This window comes from Sorex araneus, chromosome 2 (genome assembly GCF_027595985.1).
Source record: "Sorex araneus isolate mSorAra2 chromosome 2, mSorAra2.pri, whole genome shotgun sequence".
Taxonomy (NCBI): Eukaryota; Metazoa; Chordata; class Mammalia; order Eulipotyphla; family Soricidae; genus Sorex; species Sorex araneus.
In genome coordinates this window covers 50379174-50395280 of record NC_073303.1, presented here as the reverse complement: position 1 = coordinate 50395280, position 16107 = coordinate 50379174, and the positions used below count along the sequence as shown (strand labels likewise).

Below are 16107 nucleotides of genomic sequence, written 5' to 3'. Positions count from 1 at the left end.
ACTGTTCTCATGGGCATCTACCTAGCCCACAAGCCCTTCTCAGCTGTGAAGCCCACCCCCACAATGACATCCATCGTCTAAGCTATTAGGGGTTGTCTTAGATATATAATCTTCCTCTCCACCTGCCTTCTAGAAAGTTGAGGACAAAATATGGAGGCCAATAAATCCCACCCCTGGCAGGTCAAATGCACTAACACCCACCCCCAGCCCCATCTTATTTCCTAGTCACTATTACTTTGCCTCTTGCTGATGACTTACCTACAGTTATTCTATTAGATGAGATGAAGAATGAGGAAGCAATGATACACAGCAGTGTATAAAACACTTTTATTATCTAAATAAAATTTAGATCTATATAGCAATATTGGTTGTATTTGGTATGTCCTGAAGGTAAGTTAAGCATTTCCAGTTGGAGAATTCTTCAAGGGATAGAGTTGAAAACTGACATATGAAGACAGAAAGTGGCTCCAGAGAAAACTTTGCATGATACTCACAATCTGCTGCAGGAAACCAAAAGTAAAATACTTTGAGTTCAAGAATTTTTAGAATCCTGGTGATCCTGAGCACCAGGGACCAAGCATCACTGGCTGTGGCCCCAGACCCCCAGAGCACTGCTAGGGTGACTCCATTGAAAAAAATCCTTAATCATGTATCCAGGATGTAAAAAACTTGGTATTAATGTGAATGAAGTCAATATGTCCCCTCAGGTGACCAGAAAGACATTCTGCTTATCTTCTTACAATTAATTCTTGGTGCCTGAGCCAGGAAGTGGAAGTCCAATGTCTAGCATGAAGCAAAAGTGACAATCTCAGAAAATCTCAGAAGTGTAATTGTTTCCCCAGAGGAGGCAAAACAAGCATAACAAACATCTGCCCACAGGAACTCATATTTGTTTTTATTTGTTTTTATTTTTTTATTTTTTTTGCTTTTTGGGTCACACCCGGCAATGCACAGGGGTTACTCCTGGTTCTACACTCAGGAATTACTCCTATGGGATGCTGGGATTCGAACCTGGGTCGGCCGCGTGCAAGGCAAACGCCCTACCCGCTGTGCTATCGCTCCAGCCCCTCATATTTGTTTTTAATTCATGGGGACTGGGGTCACATTGAGCAGATGCCTGGGGGACCATGTGGCAGTGCTGGGGGTTGAACCCGGGTCTCCAGGATCCAAAGCTTGCACGTGTTCTTTGCAATCTCTCCCTGGCCCAAATGTTGATTAAAACAACTGTCACATAGTTTGTTGGTGTTTTCAGCATAAAAGCGATTTCCATTTCTTTCCTGCAAACCGTGTTGTGTCCAGTGAATCAAGGTCTGTCCTGTAACCACATCCATTGTGGGGAAATGAGCCAAGAAATAGTAACAGTATAGAAGCAAACTTGGCAGATTTCAAAGGGATCCCAACATAGTTTCTTCAGCCAAAATAAACTTCAGCTACATTTACAACACTTAAGGAAAAGCAGGGATATCCACTGCCGACGATGCCCACTACTTGCCACAGGGAAGTGTTTACTTCCCTCAGTAAAACAGTAGGGCTCAGCATACACAGCAGCAACACTTGGACAGGTCAGCAGAGAGGCAGCTCAGGGGAAAGAGTTGGGGTGTAAGGCCACAGGATATAAAGTCTATGAGGTGCCGGTCCTAGGCAATGGAACCCTGTGATGGGCTCAGGAGGCATCAAGGAGCTGTCAGAGTACTGGGCAGGCAGATGGGGTTGGCAAGCCAAGGAAGAACCACCAGGAGACACAGTCAGGGGACAGAGAAAGAGGTAGGGTGGGTGAAAAACTGGGTGTAGTTTTTTTTTTTCCCTTTTTGGGTCACACCCGGCGATGCACAGGGATTACTCCTGGCTCTGCACTCAGGAATTACTCCTGGTGGTGGTCAGGGGACCATATGGGATGCTGGGAATTGAACCCGGGTCGGCCGCGTGCAAGGCAAACGCCCTAGCCGCTGTAGAACCTAGACTCAGCTCAGAGCACACACTGGGCCACAAGGACTGGTGGCTCTGAGTGGCTGGCCGGGGGCACATGTATGGCCAATACAGTAAGTCCAGCGTTCCTGCATACAAAAGCACCCACCACAGTAACACCCAGTGCCCAACAAGATCTAGGCCTCAGGCAATTTTACTCCACAAGATGACCCTAAACTCTGGAACTAGAGACACTGGCCTGGACATAAATAAGGCACACTTGCCCTGAGAACTGTTGTGTGTCAAGAAAACTCCCCAGTTGGGGCTGGAGAGATAGCACAGCGGGTAGGGCGTTTGCCTTGCACGCGGCCGACCAGGGTTCAAATCCCAGCATCCCATATAGTCCCCTGAGCACAGCCAGGGGTAATTCCTGAGTGCAGAGCCAGGAGTAACCCCTGTGCGTTGCCAGGTGTGACCCAAAAAGCAAAAAAAAAAGAAAAAGAAAAAAAGAAAACTCCCCAGCACTGCTGCCTGTTGAGGAAGAACTCACTGAGTGTCACCAGTGAGTTCTGCTCTCTCCAGCTCTCAGCTGGTACCCAGCCCAGGCTGTACCTCATCCTTGATACAGGTCTGGCCCTGGGAACAAGGCAAAAATGCAGGTCTCCCATCTCCCTTGATCCTATCAAAGCTGTATGACCATCCCAGCTAAGCCACCCCCAAGACCCTAGTGTCCACCCAAATGCCCCAAGGTACACTCTCAGGGGTGACCAGCAAGGACACTCTCGGGATGCAGGCGGGAGAAGCGGCCGAGAGTCCAGATGGGGAAGACATTCCTGTAGTTTGTGTAGCTGATGGCACAGGACTTGTTGAAGACTCCAGAGATGTTTTCCTGTGCAAAAGACACAAGGAAATTCAAAGGTTCCCCCCAGTAGCCGTGGGGTTCCCAAAGTTGAAATCTCACTGAAGAGTCAGCTGCCAAGAGCAGGGAGAACATCAGAAGGCAGCTCCCTAGATACCACCTGGCTTTGGATCCCCTGGAGCCCAGTTAATGCTCCAGTCTGTGTCCCCGGTCCCACAGAGCCCTAGTCTCAGATACACGGATGTCAACTCCCAGAACCTCATGAGCCACAATATTGAGAGAGAGCCCATCAGGTCTCTGGACTGCTCCCTGCCCAGCTCTCACCCTGCCGCCAATTAGTGTTTCATGTGCAAATAGCAAAAGTCACGTAGGCCGTCTGGACGCAATTCCTGTCACAGATACGCTTCCAACATATGACTCATGCTTCTGATTCCAAAGCCAAAACCCTGCCCCAGTACTCGGTGAGGGACAGGTGAGGGCGCAGAAATGGCAGGGTGTACCTGAGGCCAGTCACCATTGGGGAGCTGCTTGCCAAGCAGACATCGGACTCCTCTCTCCAAGACTGCCACATCAGGATACCTGGATGAGAGACAGGCTTCAGTACACCCACCACACTCAGTGTGAGACAGGTTTTACCCAGTCAGCCTGGAGTCCCCATTCTTATGTCACCAAGCCCGGAACAAAGAGAGGGAAAAAAATGATGATGCATGAGATGAAACCAACCCATATGGAGTGTAGCACCCAGTGGATCAGTCAGCACTGCTCTTTGCAGAATCACTAACATCAGAGCGTTGGGAAGTGGAAAAACAAAATATTGCGAGAAGGAGTTGAGGGGGACCTCCATGAGGAAGCACCCCAGGCCATTCACTGGTATTCAACGTCCTCTGTGGGCCAGGAGCCACACATGGCCCCTCATTTCCTCAAGGCTAGAGACACAGGAAGGACAAAAAGCTCAATGACGGGAGGCAGAGGTGCACCGAGGGTCCCCACACTCTGATGCTTCTATTCCTGCTGACCAGTCTGGCTTCAAGGAGGCTGTAGAAGGATTCTAATGGTCCCAAACCCACAAAAGCAGCACTGACTGTGTATGCTGGGAAGTACATCTGCGTATGTGAGTACATCTGTGCCTGTGAGTACACCTGTGCCTATAAGCACATCTGTGTCTATAAGCACCGGCACTTGCCACATCGTCACACACAGCTGCCTGTGCCATCTGGGTTCAAAGTGGCTATGTTTGGCTCCTACAGAAGCCACACGTCCTGCCACTCCTGAGCACCTGTTTCCCTGGCTGTCACTGGTGACCAGGCCTCCTCGGGACATGAGCGTTTTGGGTTGCCCCATCCACCCCACTGCCTTCTCAGGGACAGGTTTTGGTGCCTACCTGACAGCCATCAGCCCCATCAGGGCCCAGCAGGTATTATGGATCTGGGACTGGGCGCTCTGTACATAGCGACGCTGCTCACAGGACTCGAAGTCCTCCCCCCAGCCACCATCTGCCATCTGCCTGGAGAGCAGGAAGTCACAGGCCCGGGTGACTTCTGCACTGGCTTCCCTGTAGAGACCAAACACAAGACAGTCACTTGGGAACATGGGCAGGATGTGGAAGCCTGCCCTCCAGTTCCAGGGACCAGAGAAAATGGAGTGGACAGAGATCATCACCTCCAGGGTTGCTGGAAAGAGAACTCCTAAACTCACACAACCTCACCACATGAGGGACTCAGGGAAGGCAACAGCATTTGCTGTCATCTGAAGAGGACCAGGGCTGCCCAAATTTGCTCGATTAAGCAAATGCCCTCCTAGCTCCAGCAGAGCAAAGCTAAGGGAGGTAGCCAGCGACAGTTCAGATCTGAGGTCTCCTCCTTTTCTTCAACCACTGTGAATGGAATTCAGGAAGGGCAGGGAGCCCAAAGCTCCTCTCCTTTCACAAGGTAGGAAAGAGCAGGGAGCAACTTCACATCTGTAAGACAGATGGCTGCTACTACCTGCTCAGGACTTAGGGAATTCCTCCTTATGTCAAGTCTCTCATAAAACCCAAGTCCAAAGGAAGAAGCAAACATAGCAGAACAGCTGGCCAGAGACCTACCCTCAGGGCAGGTGTGTCACTTACCCATCACAGTAGATCTGCCCCATGCAGGCAAATGCTTCCAGGCCAAACCAGGTGCCATAGGTGAAGCAGACCCCCCAGGAGCTGGAAGAAACAAGGAGAGAGCCTATGTCCTTTATTTGAGCAGGGTGCTGAGGGTATTTTTCAAGAAAAACCTCCCATGGCCTTCAGCAAACCACACCAACTCCAGAAGAGAGACAGCTTGGCAGGTACACAGTCAAACAGCTCCTCCTGCTGGAACTACCCAGCAAGGTAAGAGTAGATTCAACTACCACAGTAGTGAGTGATCACAAACATCACGAAATGTTCCCATCTGGTCAAAGACACAACTGCCTTCAACAACAACCAATGAGGCCCAGTATGTGAAAGAGGAACAAGGCTCACTGGAAGCCTATGGCTGGCAGTGTGCTTCTACTGTCTCTAATGTGGCACCGCTGAACTGAACCTGCTACGCAACAGACCTCCCACCCAACACATATCCCACCTCAGTAGTCACTCACCCTTCCCAGGAGCCGTCAGCCCTCTGTACCTGCCGGCAGTATGCCAGGCCCTGCTTGAGGGTCTCTCTGGAACACAAGAGATGGGACCAGTAACTAATGCAGCAAACAGCAATTCAACCACCCCAACTCCACCCATTCTATGGTCTAAGAATGACATGCTTTCCTGTAAGAATACTTGAAAAAGTAAACAGGTGACACAGGAGCTCAAGCAAAGAAGGAGCAATTATCAGACATGAGAAGGAGAAGAAAATTGGAAGACTAGAAAAAGAAATGGTGAAAGGTGAGACTTCAGGGACAAAATGCCCCCACAAACAGAAAACAGAATTTATGTAAATGAAACCCTGCCAGTGGCACAGGTTTGAGAAACCATACAAAATTAAATTTTCTTAGTTAAAAGTTAGGGGACCAGGGGCTGGAGCGATAGCACAGCAGGTAGGGCGTTTGCCTTGCACGCGGCCAACCTGGGTTCGATTCCCAGCATCCCATATGGTCCCCTGAGCACTGCCAGGAGTAATTCCTGAGTGCATGAGCCAGGAATAACCACTGTGCATCGCCAGGTGTGACCCAAAAGGAAAAAAAAAAGTTAGGGGACCAGAAAGACAGTACAGGGGTTAAGACATTTGCCTTGCATGGAGCTGGCCCCAGTATGATCCCCTGCACCACATCACTCAAGAACTGTCAAGAGTGATTCTGGTGCCCAGAGCCAGAAGTAAGCCCTGAACACAGTCAGGTGTGGTCCCCCAAACAATCAACAGATTAATTAAAATTTAGAAAGAGGGATGAGGGTGATAGCTCAAAGCCTTGAGAACAGATCCTGCATGCACAAGGGCCCTGAGCACTGAACCCTGAGACCTGGACCAGCAGCTGGGTCAGGTGCTGCCCAGAGTGTCCCTGGGGGCCATTAAAACCATAGAGAGACCCTACTTCAAAAATATAAGAGTGGGCCAGAAAGACAGTACAAGGATTAAGGTGCTTGCCTTGCATATGGAGAACCCCAGTCTGATTCTAGGCACCACCAGAACAACTCCAAAGCACAAACTCAGGAGGAACCCCTGAGCACTACCAAATATGACGTTTACCACCTCCCCCCACAAATAAATTTGATGAGTTTTTTAAAAAGTATATTAAATCAAATATATAATAAAATATTTAGGAAACAGAGTGAGCAACAAACCAAGCTAAGCCATGACTGAACAGAAAACCTTCAGAAACAGAAATACTAAATGTGCCCTACTTTTAGTGCTCAAGTTTGTAAGTATCAGAGCTCTAGTACCTAGGGTGAAAATACAAACACTACTAGCAACAAAGAGGGATACGGTGCCGGGCCACCCCAGGTAGTAAAAGGTGCTGTCCCTCTGCCTATTCCCCTTGGTAGCTTGGTGGCCACCATCTTCCAGAGGCCTTTGGACAGTCAAGTAGGGGCCAGCAGCGACGAGACAAGCAGGTCCTCATGGGATGGGGGTAGAGCCGGCCCTTGTCCTTCCCCGCTGCAGCAAGAACCAAGTCACAGCCCACGAACAGCCCCTCTGGCTACTGATTAAGCCGCTTAACGGCCATGATCCCAGAGACTCTCAGAACCCAGCTGCTTTCGGCAGAAATCCGCCCAGATTTAATTATTAAAATTACAGAATTCCAAAACCGCGCGGCCACAAGACATCATATGCTATTCATAATCAGCAATAGAAAACAAATTGTCTAATGTTGCCTTTTTGGCAGGTCTGAGTGTTGGAGGAAAATCCCAAATAATAATGGTGAGTCTGGTGTCGAAATATTGAATGTAATCGAAGTAGAGGGAGAATAATGTGGAAATCATCTGCCACACAAGTAGAAGGGAGGGAATGGGATACGGGGTATACTGGGGTTTTTTGGTGGTGGAAAATGTGCACTGATGAAGGGACAGGTGTTTCATCATTATATGACCGAGATTTAAACCCTAAAGCTTTGTAACTGTTCTCATGGTGATTCGATAAATAAATTTATTAAAAAAACCCAAAAAGAAGAAGAAAAAAAAAACCCAAAAAAACAGGGATATGTCCAGGGTCAGAGTGTGTACTTCCTCAGCACTTAAACGTTGCCACATGCACCACCAGGAACAACTCCTAAGCAAATGGCCAGGAGTATCACCTGAGCACTGCCGGGTATGACCCAAAAATGAAATTTAAAATTTTTAATTTAGAATACAGAGAAAATTGGGGCAGGAGAGATAGTACAACCAGTAAGGTGTTTAATTTGCATGTGGCCCACCCAGGTACAATCCCCAGCATCTCATATGACCCCCCAAGCCCACCAGGAGTGATTCCCTAAGCTGAATCACTCACTCACCAGGAGTGAGCCCTGAGCAGTGCTGAGCATGTGCAACTCCCCTCCACCACCAACCCATATGTGAATTTTTCTTAGAAAAGGAATTTCAAGCCTCAGAGTTTTATAAGTGGATTCTCCTAAGTTATCACAAGCATTTACTCTAATTTTACTCAAAATTAGAATAACAGGTCCCTTCTAGTAAACAGAAAAGGAAAGGAACACCTTCTAGATCATTCTAGGGATCCAATATAAGCTTTTCAGTAAGCCATCAAGTGTGAGATGTCTCAGTCATAGATGCAAAATCTAAATATTAAGAAAATAAATACAGGGGCCAGAGCAATAGCACAGTGGGTAGGGCGTCTGCCTTGCATGCGGCCGACCCGGGTTCGATCCCCGGCATCCCATATGGTCCCCCAAGCACTGCCAGGAGCAATTCCTGAGTGCAGAGCCAGGAGTAACCCCTGAGCATCACTGGGTGTGACCCAAAAAGCAAAAAAAAAAAAAGAAAAGAAAAGAAAAGAAATACAGTAGAAAACAATCAGTGTTGTTCCTAATATCAAAGGCATTTTAACATTAGAAAAACCTAAAGCTATCATTTATAACAATAACAAATCAAGAAGATAAATATATAATCATCTTAATAAACATAGAAAAGTCATTTTCTAAGATTCAATCTATTTAAAAGAGAAAATGAACTTATCAAATTCATGTTATCTGAAAAAGGGTAACTACCAAAACCTTCCAAAACGTAATTTTTAATAAAAATATGTTACTGGGGCTGGAGTGATAGCACAGCGGGTAGGGCGGTTGCCTTGCACGCAGCCAACCTGGGTTCGATTCCCAGCAACCCATATGGTCCCCTGAGCACCGCCAGGAGTAATTCCTGAGTGCATGCATGAGCCAGGAGTAACCCCTGTGCGTCACTGGGTGTGATCCAAAAAGCAAAAAAAAAAAAAAAAAAAAAAGTTATAAATACCCCTTTAAAACCAATAAATATGACAATTTTGACCACTTTTGCTAAGCAAAATACTGGAGGTCTGAGTGAAAGCAGTTAAAAAAAAAAAGAAAAATAAAGGAAATGGAAAACAACTACAGACCTATGAATTAATATTTATTTATTTATTTATCTTGGCCTTGGGGCCATACACAGCAACACTCAGGGCTTACTCCTGGCTCTGCACTCTGGAATCACTCCTGGTGGTGCTTGGGGTACCATATGGGATGTTTGGGATAGAACCCAGCTGGTCCCATGCAAGACAAACATCCTCCCCATTGTATTATCACGCCAACCCTAGGCCTATGGACTTAAGGAAAAATATGTCATAAATAAGTATAAGTCTACAAAGAAAACCCAAAGGATCTAATAATTGGAATACAAAGAGTTATCCAGGTGATTTTTGGTGATTTCTACCAAACATTTTAGGTAGAAATGATACAAAAGTCTCCACAATCTCTCTCAGAGAATAAAAATAAAGAACCAGAGAGACATATATAGTGGGCGATTATAATTACCCACCGAGAGATATGCACTGAGATATCCCAGAGAGATATACCCACAGGGGGGTAATACAGTGGGTCTACCAGGTTATCACACAGTGAGCTGGGTTTGATCCCTGGCACTACATATCGTCATCTGAGCTCCTCCCAGGAGTGATCCGTGAGCACAGAGACATAACAAAAATGAAGGTTATAAACTGATATACTATACTATAGTAGCACAGATATAAAAACTCTCAAAAAAAAAATCAAGTGAAATCTAAAAATCTATAATAAGAATTATGTATAAAAACAAGTGGGATTTATTCCAGGTTTAAAGTGTGATAATACCATATTTAAAAAAATTAATGCAATCTATTAAAGCAACAGTCTAAAGAAGAAAAAAATAATTAAATCATTAATAGATATAAAGTAGTATTTGACAAAAGCTAAAACCTATTCATGATAGCCATTCTCAGCAAAATAGGAACAGGAGGGGAACTTCCTCAACTTGATAAGGAGAGCTTCTCAGGACCCACAGCCACTGTATAGATGGCTCAAAGAACTGAACTCATGTCTTGCATGCAGAAGTTCTGGCTTGGACCCTCACCACTGTGGGGTTCCCTGAGCACCACCAGGAGTGAATCCATCACCACCACCCCTCCAAGCACAGAGCTGGGAGTAGCTCCTCAGCACCAGTAGGTGTGGCCCAAAACATGATACCAAAATAAAATGACCCACAGTTTATAATATATGTAAGGATGAGAAGTTACAAGCTTTCCAGGATTAGGCTAGGATTGTGTGCCATTAAGAAAGTGCAAATGGGGGCTGGAGAGATAGCACAGCGGGTAGGGCGTTTGCCTTGCACGCGGCCAACCCGGGTTCAAATCCCAGCATCCCATATGGTCCCCTGAGCACAGCCAGGGGTAATTCCTGAGTGCAGAGCCAGGAGTTATCCCTGTGCATCGCCAGGTGTGACCCAAAAAGCCAAAAAAAGAAAAAAAAAAAGAAAGTGCAAATGAAAACCCAAAACTATCAGCATATCATACCTATTAAAAAGTTAATGGTGCCAGAGAGATAGTACAGCAGGTACAGCACTTGCTTTGTATGTGGCCAACCTGAGTTTGATCTGATACCTTATATGGCTCCTGGAGCCCACCAGGAATGATCTTTGAGCATAGAGCCAGGAGTAAACCCTGGGCACTTCTGGGTGTGACTCAAAAACAAAGTAAGTAACAAGAAAAATTAGGATGAACAAGTGTAGGATGACATTACTTTGTCCTCTCCCCCCTTGCCACGAGGAGCTTGTTCTGGTTTTTCCTGGAGTCTAGGCTTACCCCAGTCTCACTCATCAAGGTGTTCCCGAATCTCTCCCATCCTTTTGTTTAGCTATAATCACTTCTCTATGCTCTCTTCCCCAAAAAGAGTTAATCAGCTTCTCCCCCTAATCTGATTCTGCTAATTTGTAAGGTCAGACCTTCCTAGGATACTGAACTTATATTATAAGTTAATATTGCCTTTCTCCTCCCCTTATGCCTTTTGAATAATTTACTTTAAAGTAATATCCTTTTTGTATAGACATGAGAAGACAATATTATGCTTTTATAACTTGGAACTTAACTGGCTTCAAATATTATTCATTCCTGGGCATCTGCTTTCTCCACTTAAGTCTCAGTTGTCCTCAGTTCCTAGCACTGGAAAGACTGATCCAGCCTGAGCACTGTAGTCTGAGATCGAGATGGCTCCAGGAGAGCAATTCTATAAGCTTTAATGCATTTCTTTTTTTAAAAAAATATTTTTCTAATTTTATTTAAACACCATGGTTTACAAAGTTGTTTCAGACCTTCACTGTTCCAGTACCAACCCTACCACCAGTGTGGCCTTCCTGATGGAGGCAGGCTTTGATCCCCAGCACCCAGCACCCTGTGGTTTCTTTCTTTTTCTTTTTTTTTTTCTTTTCAGGTCACTCCTGGCGATGCACAGGGGTTACTCCCGGAGGTGCTTGGGGACCATATGGGTTGCTGGGAGTCGAACCTGGGTCAGCCGCATGCAAGGCAAATGCCCTACCCTCTGTGCTATTGCTCCAGCCCCGCTTTAATGCATTTCTTATTGTGTCCATACAAAATGATTAATATTATGAATTCTTATATGTTTACTGGTTGAGGAGAGGAGAAACACACTCATGGGACTCCACCCTTGGGTGGATCCTCCTGCTGAAAGAGAGTCAATCCTAGGAGAAGCATCCCCTGAGGGAAAGGAACCTTACCCTATTGATTGTGACCACACCTATGGTTAGTCCCAAATCCCTCATGCTGGGGGGATTTAACTAGGCTGTAAGAGTGGGTTGGGGGGCCAGATCCACAGATCCAGAGAGAGGTCCAGAGCCGGGAGAGAAGCAGAGAGAGAATGAAATAAACTGATCGAGCAACCATTTTGGCCTTCTTTCTTCCATCGCCTGCCCTTGACCGACAGCACACACAGTGGTTCCAGGGCACCGAACGCGGGCGGTGAGACAGAACTGCCCAGAGAGCCCGAGAGTGCACACGCCCGGTCGGCGTGCTTTAGTTTTTTACAAACAAGGAACTCCTATTCAAGTTGGAAGAAAGCTCGGCAGTTTCTTACAAATTGTCATCAGACAATTGATGGCAGAACTACAGCATCTCAAACAATACTGTAGGCAGCCCTGCCAATCAATAGGAAAGGGGATTTAGGGCCAGAAGGGGGCTCAAGTGGCAAAGCACTTGCCTTGCATGTGCAAGTTCCATATTCAATCCTCAGCTTGTTAAGTCCCTAAGCATGAGGAACCCTGAGGCCTCCAAGCACTGCTGGCTTTATCATCACTGTCACTGTCTTTATAAACAGAATAAAGATAAAATTAAAAAGCTCCCCAAAATTGACCCCCAAAATATCTGCCTAGTGGCTCGAGAGATAGTACAGTGATAAGGTGTTTGCCTTGCACATAGCCAACGCAGATTCCATCCCCAGTATCCCATATGGCAGAATCTCCTGTCCCCGCGCCAGGCTGTCTTCCCCCTCGGAGTGGGGTGGGTTAAGTTTCCCTCCCCACCCCAAGAAGAGCCCTGGCAGCTGAAAACCTCCAGAACCCAGCTGCAGCCATGCTCAAGGCTATTCTCCACACACTTGGACAAGCCTCATGCTTGACAGAACCGACAGAGGAACCCAGGTATGTGGGACGCGGGGCTGAGATCTCCAAGACTGCTCACACTGGGACTGAGCCTCTTCCACCCAGGTCCCCCGTTTTCTAGTAGCTTGGCAGTCATACCCACAAACTGCCCCCCACAACCCGTGCCATGTAATCTCATCAACGCCCAAGATCCAGAGATTATAAAACAGAGCTCCTGGAAGAGAATGATACAGAATCTCGCACAGCAGAGCCTGGCAAGCTACCCATGGAATATTTGACATGTCAAAAACAGTAACAATAATGGGCCTCATTCCCCTGACCCTGAACACAACAGGGACGAATGGAGACATTACTAGCGCCTGCTCAAGCAAATCGATGAGCAACGGGATGACAGTGAAACAGTGATTCCATATGAAGTGGAAAAAGGGAAGCCTCTTTAACAAATGGTGCTGACAAAACTGGACAGCTACATGCAAAAAAATGGGCTGAGACCTCTGCCTAACACCATGCACAAAAGTAAGATCAAAATGGATTAAAGACCTCAACATCAGACCAGAATCCATAAGGTACATTGAAGACAAGATCTGCAAAACCCTCCATGGCATTGAAGCTACCAGTATCTTCAGAGATGACACGCCAATGTAAGTGAAAACAGAGATAAAAAAAAAAAATGGGACTATCTTAACTAAGAAGCTTCTGTACCTCAAAACAAAAAGAGACCAGAATAAGAAAGAATATTCACCCAACACCCATCTGATAAGAGGTTGATATCAAGGATATACAAGGCATTGGTTCAACTCTACAAGAAGAAAATATCCAACCCCATCAGAAAATGGGGTGATGAAATGAACAGAAACTTTCTCAAAGAGGAAATCCGAATGGCCAAAAGGCGCATGAAAAAATGCTTTTCATCACTAATCATCAGGGAGATGCAGATCTGCAGATCAAAACAACAATGAGCTATCACCTCACACCACAAACACTGGCCCGCATCCAAAAGAACAAAAGCAACCGATATTGGTGTGGATGTGGGGAGAAAGGGACTCTCCTTTACTGCTGGTGGGAATGCCGACTGGTTCAGCCCTTTTGTAAAACGGTATGAACATTTCTCAAAAAATTAGAAACTGAGGGCTGGAGCGATAGCACAGCGGGTAGGGCATTTGCCTGCACGTGGCCGACCTGGGTTCGATTCCCAGCATCCCATATGGTCCCCTGAGCACTGCCAGGAGTAATTTCTGAGTGCATGAGCCAGGAGTAACCCCTGTACCTTGCCAGGTGTGACCCAAAATAAGCAAAAAAAAAAAAAAAAAATTAGAAACTGAGCTCCCATTTGACCCAGCAATACCACTTCTGGGAATATATCCCGGAGATACAAAAAAGTATAGCTGAAATGACATCTGCACTTGTATGTTCATTGCAGCACTCTTTACAATAGTCAGAATCTGGAAAAAACCCAAGTGCCCAAGAACAGATGACTGGTTAAAGAAACTTAGGTACACCTACACAATGGAATACTATGCAGCGCTCAGAAAAGATGAAGTCATGAAATTTGCATATAAGTAGATCAACATGGAGAGTATCATGCTAAGTGAGTCAGAAAGAGAGGGACGGACAGAGAATGAGTGCACTCATTTGTGGAATATAAAGTAACAGAATGGAAAACTAACACCCAAGGATAGTAGAGTTAAGGACCAGGAGGATGGCTCCACGGCTTGGCATTTTTTTTTTTTTTTGCTTTTCAGGTCACACCCAGTGATGCACAGGGGTTACTCCTGGCTCTGCACTTAGGAATTAACCCTGGTGGTGCTCAGGGACCATATGGGATGCTGAGAATCGAACCCGAGTTGGTCGAGTGCAAGGCAAAAGCCCTACCCACTGTGCTATTACTCCAGCCACCCCCACACCCCCCCTTTTTTTTTTTTGCTCCACAGCTTGGAAGCTGGCCTCACATACTGGGGGAAAAGGCAGTTCAGATAGAGAAGTGACCACCAAGTAAAGGATGCTTGGAGGGCCCGCTCAGGATGGGAGATGTACGCTAAAAGTAAAATATAGACTTAACATGATGGCCACTTAATACCTGCATTGCAAACCACAATACCCTAAAAGAGAGAGTAAAAGGGTATGTGCCTGCCACAGAGGTAGGGGGTGGGGGGAAATACTGGGAACTTTGGTGGTAGAGAATGGGCACTGGTGGAGGGATGGGTACTCGATCACTGTATGACTGAAATATGAGCACAACAGTTTATAAGTCTGTAACTGTACCTCACGGTGATTCATTAAGAAATAATAAAAAAAAAATACAGGCTGGAGCGATAGCACAGTGGGTAGGGCGTTTGCCTTGCACGTGGCTGACCTAGGTTCAATTCCCAGCATCCCATGCGGTTTCCCCGAGCACCGCCAGGAGTAATTCCTGAGTGCATGAGCAACGAATAAACCCTGTGCATCGCCGGGTGTGACCCAAAAAGCAAAAATAAATAAATAAATTAATTAATAAAATAAAGGACTCTCAGCAGAAAAAATAAAGAAAGAAAGAAAGAAAATTTAAAAATCTTTTGCTTCATCAAAAGAAAAAAAAAAAAGAGTTGCTAGTTCAGTCTCCCAACAAGGACCAGAGAGAGAAGTTGTGGTATCACATAAGCAGAACCCAAACCAAAGGATGCCTGTCAACTTCATCATCTTGTGCAAAGCTCTGCTTGGGCCTGACTTCAACCAGAATGTTCACCTGACTAGTCTTACATAGTGAATATCGCAAAGGAGAGGAACAGAGAGCAACATGTTTGAGAGAGAATGCAGCCTTCTCTAGAGGAAAGAGCTAAGGTAACCGCATAAAGCAAAAGAAACTGAGATGTGTTTGATCCAAGAATGGAAATGCACTGGAAATATTTGAAAGTTGCCAGTTATAAGACAACAGGTGAGCCAGAGGCCTGTCTTTATCAACATTATCATAGAAATGTGAAAAATATGTGATTTTTATATTGTAACTTGCTCTTCTGAGTCCCAACACACATAACTGATCTATTTCAGTGCTGTCCACCGAACTTAAGAATATCTGAAATTTTTTCATGTTTAAATGAGACTTTTTGTTTTGTTAGTGTCCAGTAACATATTCAGGACCTTAAACATACAAAGCACATGCTTGTGTACTGAGGTCCATCCCTAATCCTAAATCAGATTTATTCCAGAGCTCTTTTTCTGAGCTGGGCCTCTGCTGCTGATGCCCAGGCTGGAGAGTAACAAGCCATCAGTCATGTGTGGTAGTCTCTGAGTTCTGAGCCTGAGCTTGTGGCATCTGTGGTGAAGTAAGTGTCCCATGCTGAGGCTGAGGCCATCCCCACCTGATTTCCTCAGCTCTGTGGTCTGGAAACTGAGTGTGAAAATGCTTCAGTGCCTGCATCACAGCCGAGGTGCACTCCACATACGTGTAGTCAATCATGATATCCCCTGGGAAAGGTAAGAAAGGTAAGAGGGGTAAAAACTTCACCTCAAACACTCAACTAACAATTCGGGCCAAACCACTACAAAAGCCTGGGGGCTCCCAAAGGATACTGCAAGGGTCTAGCCCGGGGCAATAGTTCCCAGTTGGCACAACAGCACCTGTACCTACAGGGTGATCTGAGGCTCAGCTGTGCTGCAGAACAGTCGGACTGGAGAGAAGAGGGAGGAAGGGACACAGCAGAGAGCTTCACTCATCCCAAAGAGCCTAGCGCTGGGCAGACTGACAGCTCGAGGGGATCACTGGAGCCCCCCAATGGAGTGGTAACACAATAAGAAGGCTACAGGGAATGTGGGTCCCACTGTCATCTCCCTCCCTGCCTGA

At 46.2% G+C, this 16107-nt stretch overlaps 1 protein-coding gene across 1 annotated transcript in view; it reads right to left on the bottom strand.

The window, feature by feature from the left end:
* Positions 1–2317: 2317 nt before the first annotated feature.
* Positions 2318–16107, bottom strand: part of LSS (lanosterol synthase) — a 29987-nt gene continuing 16197 nt past the window's right edge. The window contains exons 17-22 of the mRNA XM_004602310.2: positions 15626–15731; positions 5369–5434; positions 4872–4952; positions 4146–4316; positions 3265–3343; positions 2318–2794 (exon numbers count right to left, since the gene is read on the bottom strand). Coding sequence (XP_004602367.1) covers positions 2663–2794; positions 3265–3343; positions 4146–4316; positions 4872–4952; positions 5369–5434; positions 15626–15731 — 635 coding nt within the window. The 3' untranslated portion in view covers positions 2318–2662. The remainder of the gene's footprint in view (positions 2795–3264; positions 3344–4145; positions 4317–4871; positions 4953–5368; positions 5435–15625; positions 15732–16107) is intronic.